Source organism: Lycium barbarum, chromosome 7 (genome assembly GCF_019175385.1).
Source record: "Lycium barbarum isolate Lr01 chromosome 7, ASM1917538v2, whole genome shotgun sequence".
NCBI classification, from domain to species: Eukaryota; Viridiplantae; Streptophyta; class Magnoliopsida; order Solanales; family Solanaceae; genus Lycium; species Lycium barbarum.
Genome location: NC_083343.1, coordinates 21244359 through 21247340, shown reverse-complemented (window position 1 = coordinate 21247340; position 2982 = coordinate 21244359). Strand labels below are relative to the sequence as shown.

Here is a 2982-nt window from a genome sequence, read left to right as displayed (position 1 = left end):
AGAGTTGATCTATTTGGGGAATCAAAAGTTCTTTCCTTGACTATAATTTTCTCCAACTCTTTTCATATATTATGAACTATTAATTATCTAGATTTATAATACCTTTTTCTGTATTTTCAAATATGAAAATTTTATTATAATAAAGAATCTATGCTTGAAATTTTAGTCAAAGAAAGAACTGTTTGACTCCTCAAATCGATCAACCCTCATATAAATTAGGACGGCGGGAGTAATAAGTAGATCAAATTGTACTGCACGTAGTCAAAAGGAAGGGAAAAAAGTAGGAACCGCATCTTGACCACCAGCGAGGACGCCATCAACTCTGTATTTCTATATGAAAATCTTTAGAATTTGAAGGTAGCAACAATTAACATTAACATAGATATAAAAGGGCATTTTGGGGTAATATTAAAAATATGAATCATTTCGGTTAAATATTTTCTCCACATAGAGCGTTATTTTTCCAAAGAAGAAAGCGAGGACAAAATAATAAAAATGTTCACCTAGCGAGGTCATATTAGTCTTTTAAACAAATCTAGGGTTTCTGCTCCTACAAAAGCCCCCCATTACACACAATTCGTACCGCCTCTGTATCATCTTCGAGACAAATCTAGAGAGAAACAAGTCTAGAGCAGCAAAGATGGGAGTATTCACATTTGTTTGCAAAGGGTCAGGAGATGAGTGGAGTGCTAAGCAGCTGAAGGGTGATTTAGAAGCATCAGCTTCATGCACATATGATCTACAACGCAAACTTGTTCAGGCTGCACTTGCTACTGACTCTTCTGGTGGTGTTCAGTCTTCTTTCTCTTTTGTCACTCCTTCCTCTGCTGTTTTCCAGGTAACCACTTCTTTTTTGCCTTTTGCTTTTGTCAATCTCTTGTGTAGCAATGGTTGAAAAGATGGAAAAGCCTAAATCTAACAGGAAAGGCTTTAAATTTTTTCCTTATAATTGTATGATTTTAGATTCTTGAAAATTGTGATATGTGCTTAAGGAATACTATTATTAGTGGAAGGATGACATTGAATTTATGAGTTTGTTTTGCTTTTTTTTTTAATATTTTTTTTTGGATCTGGGTATTTTAATTGTCGTTCTCCTGTTTTAATAATAACTGTATAATTTTTTACTGTATTAGGGTGTAAAGGTAATTCATTAAAAATAATGTGTTGTGTTCCCTATTGTTAAAAGCTGTTAATTTGAGATGTGTGTGCAGCGAATGAACTATAAGCAATGGTTGAAATGCTAGTCTAATAGGGAAAGCTTAAGTGTTTTTTTAAATAATTGTGTGATTTTGAATCTTTGAAAGTTGTGGTATGTGCTAAAAATATTACTATTATTAGTAGAATGGTGACATTGAATTGTGTACGAAATCGTGAGCTGGAATATATTTGTTTTATTTGTCCGATTTAACCCGAAATTTTTATAGTGTATAGATTCCGTCTCTCTGGTTCATGTGCAGTTTCATTGTAATAGTATACAACTTGTTTGAAAATATAAGAAAGCTCTATTGATAGTTGGTTATTTTCTTCTACTGGAGATATTATGTTGTTGCTATAAATGTTGTTGCCCTTGTGAAATTTCTTGCAAATTGGTGAGCTGTGGGGTATTGTATTTCATTGGTCACAAAAAGTTTGTCGATTGATGTGATTCCTGGCATAATTAGTCTTGTTGCTTGGGATTTTGGTTCATTGAATCAGTGCCTTATATTGCTATACAATTGAAGGCTTGTTTCTCAAAACATTCTCAATTGCCGCCTAAGATCTTTGCCTTCGCTAGGCTTGAGAGATAATGCTGCTTTTATCCTTCCTTGGATGTCTGAGACCCCACCCCCGCACCACCACCGTGCATCAATTTCCAAAACTTTTCTTTTTCCACATTGGGTTAAGAATCTCTTTGTTTGCTTTTTCCAATTTCCTACTTGATGTTGTTTGTTGATTATTTATTGTCTTTACTTTGGAGTGAATAACTTGGGCCCCTCTCACTATGGTGTATCTATATAATAGAAGATTCTTATGGGGTTTTGGAATGAATAGCATGGGTGTCGCTTGTTTAGATATTTGGTTATGGAATGAATAACATGGGCGTTGTTTGTCCGGATGGCTGCTATAGCGAGATGATGTTATAGTAAAGAACATATAATTTAACATAATACGGTTCCAAAGAAAACTTAGCACTTATTGTGATAATAAGTTGTATGCTACGAACATGATTCTTATGTCCCCATTGTTGCATATTATACAGGTGATTGTTGGTGGCAGCGTTGGCGGTGGTTTCGCCAGTGGTGGAGCAGCAGCAGCAGCTCCTTCTGGTGGTGCAGCAGCTGCAGAAGCAGCTCCAGCTGAGGAGAAGAAGGAAGAGAAAGAAGAGAGTGACGAAGATTTGGGATTCTCGCTCTTCGACTAGATTTGGCATTATTATATGGTAGTACAATTTTCTGTTGTTGCATCTTTTATTAGTGTCACTTTGTTGGCCCTAAAGTTTTGATAAGCATTGGATTATCAGTTGCTCTTTAGGTATCTAATGACATTGTGTTCTATGCTTCTGTGAGACACTTTTGCTCTTGTTTGAGTTTTATTAAAGAATGCCTGAAAGTCTCTAAAATGTCCCAAGGGATTTTAATTGGCTCTTATCGCGTATTCCTTGTTGGGTTCCAAGTTTACCCTATTTAATCGTTGACCTTCTTCTGTATCACTACACCCGGAACTCATTCGGACACCTTGGGACCTGAACTAATGTCTCAATCAAGTCAAAAATACCTTTCGGACCTAACAGAACTATCAGAACTCGATTCCGGATGCAATTTTCCAAAATGCCTCTTTGTTATCATCAAAATGATTGTCCACACTATCAACTCCCAACTTTTAACCATTTTTCTTCGCTTTTGTACTGTTCGACTAGTGGTTCCACTTTCAGCCAAATAATTCTTATACCGCAACAACTCTCTAGTGTCTGCTTCCCTCGTCTTCGTCCAATTCATTGCTAAG

At 36.0% G+C, this 2982-nt stretch overlaps 1 protein-coding gene across 1 annotated transcript; it reads left to right on the top strand.

Moving 5' to 3' along the window:
• Nucleotides 1-567: 567 nt before the first annotated feature.
• Nucleotides 568-2599, top strand: LOC132603278 (large ribosomal subunit protein P3-like). The gene is made up of 2 exons (XM_060316260.1): nucleotides 568-838; nucleotides 2240-2599. Exons 1-2 carry the CDS (start codon nucleotides 641-643, stop codon nucleotides 2399-2401), a joined length of 360 nt encoding a protein of 119 aa, XP_060172243.1. The 5' UTR covers nucleotides 568-640; the 3' UTR covers nucleotides 2402-2599.
• The last annotated feature ends 383 nt before the right edge of the window (nucleotides 2600-2982 follow it).

Excerpts from the sequence above, each read along its gene's own strand:
- LOC132603278 (XM_060316260.1), top strand. The coding sequence starts at position 641 with ATGGGAGTATTCACATTTGTTTGCAAAGGGTCAGGAGATGAGTGGAGT. Across the intron at positions 839-2,239 it reads CTTCCTCTGCTGTTTTCCAG|GTGATTGTTGGTGGCAGCGT; the intron begins GTAACCACTTCT and ends CATATTATACAG.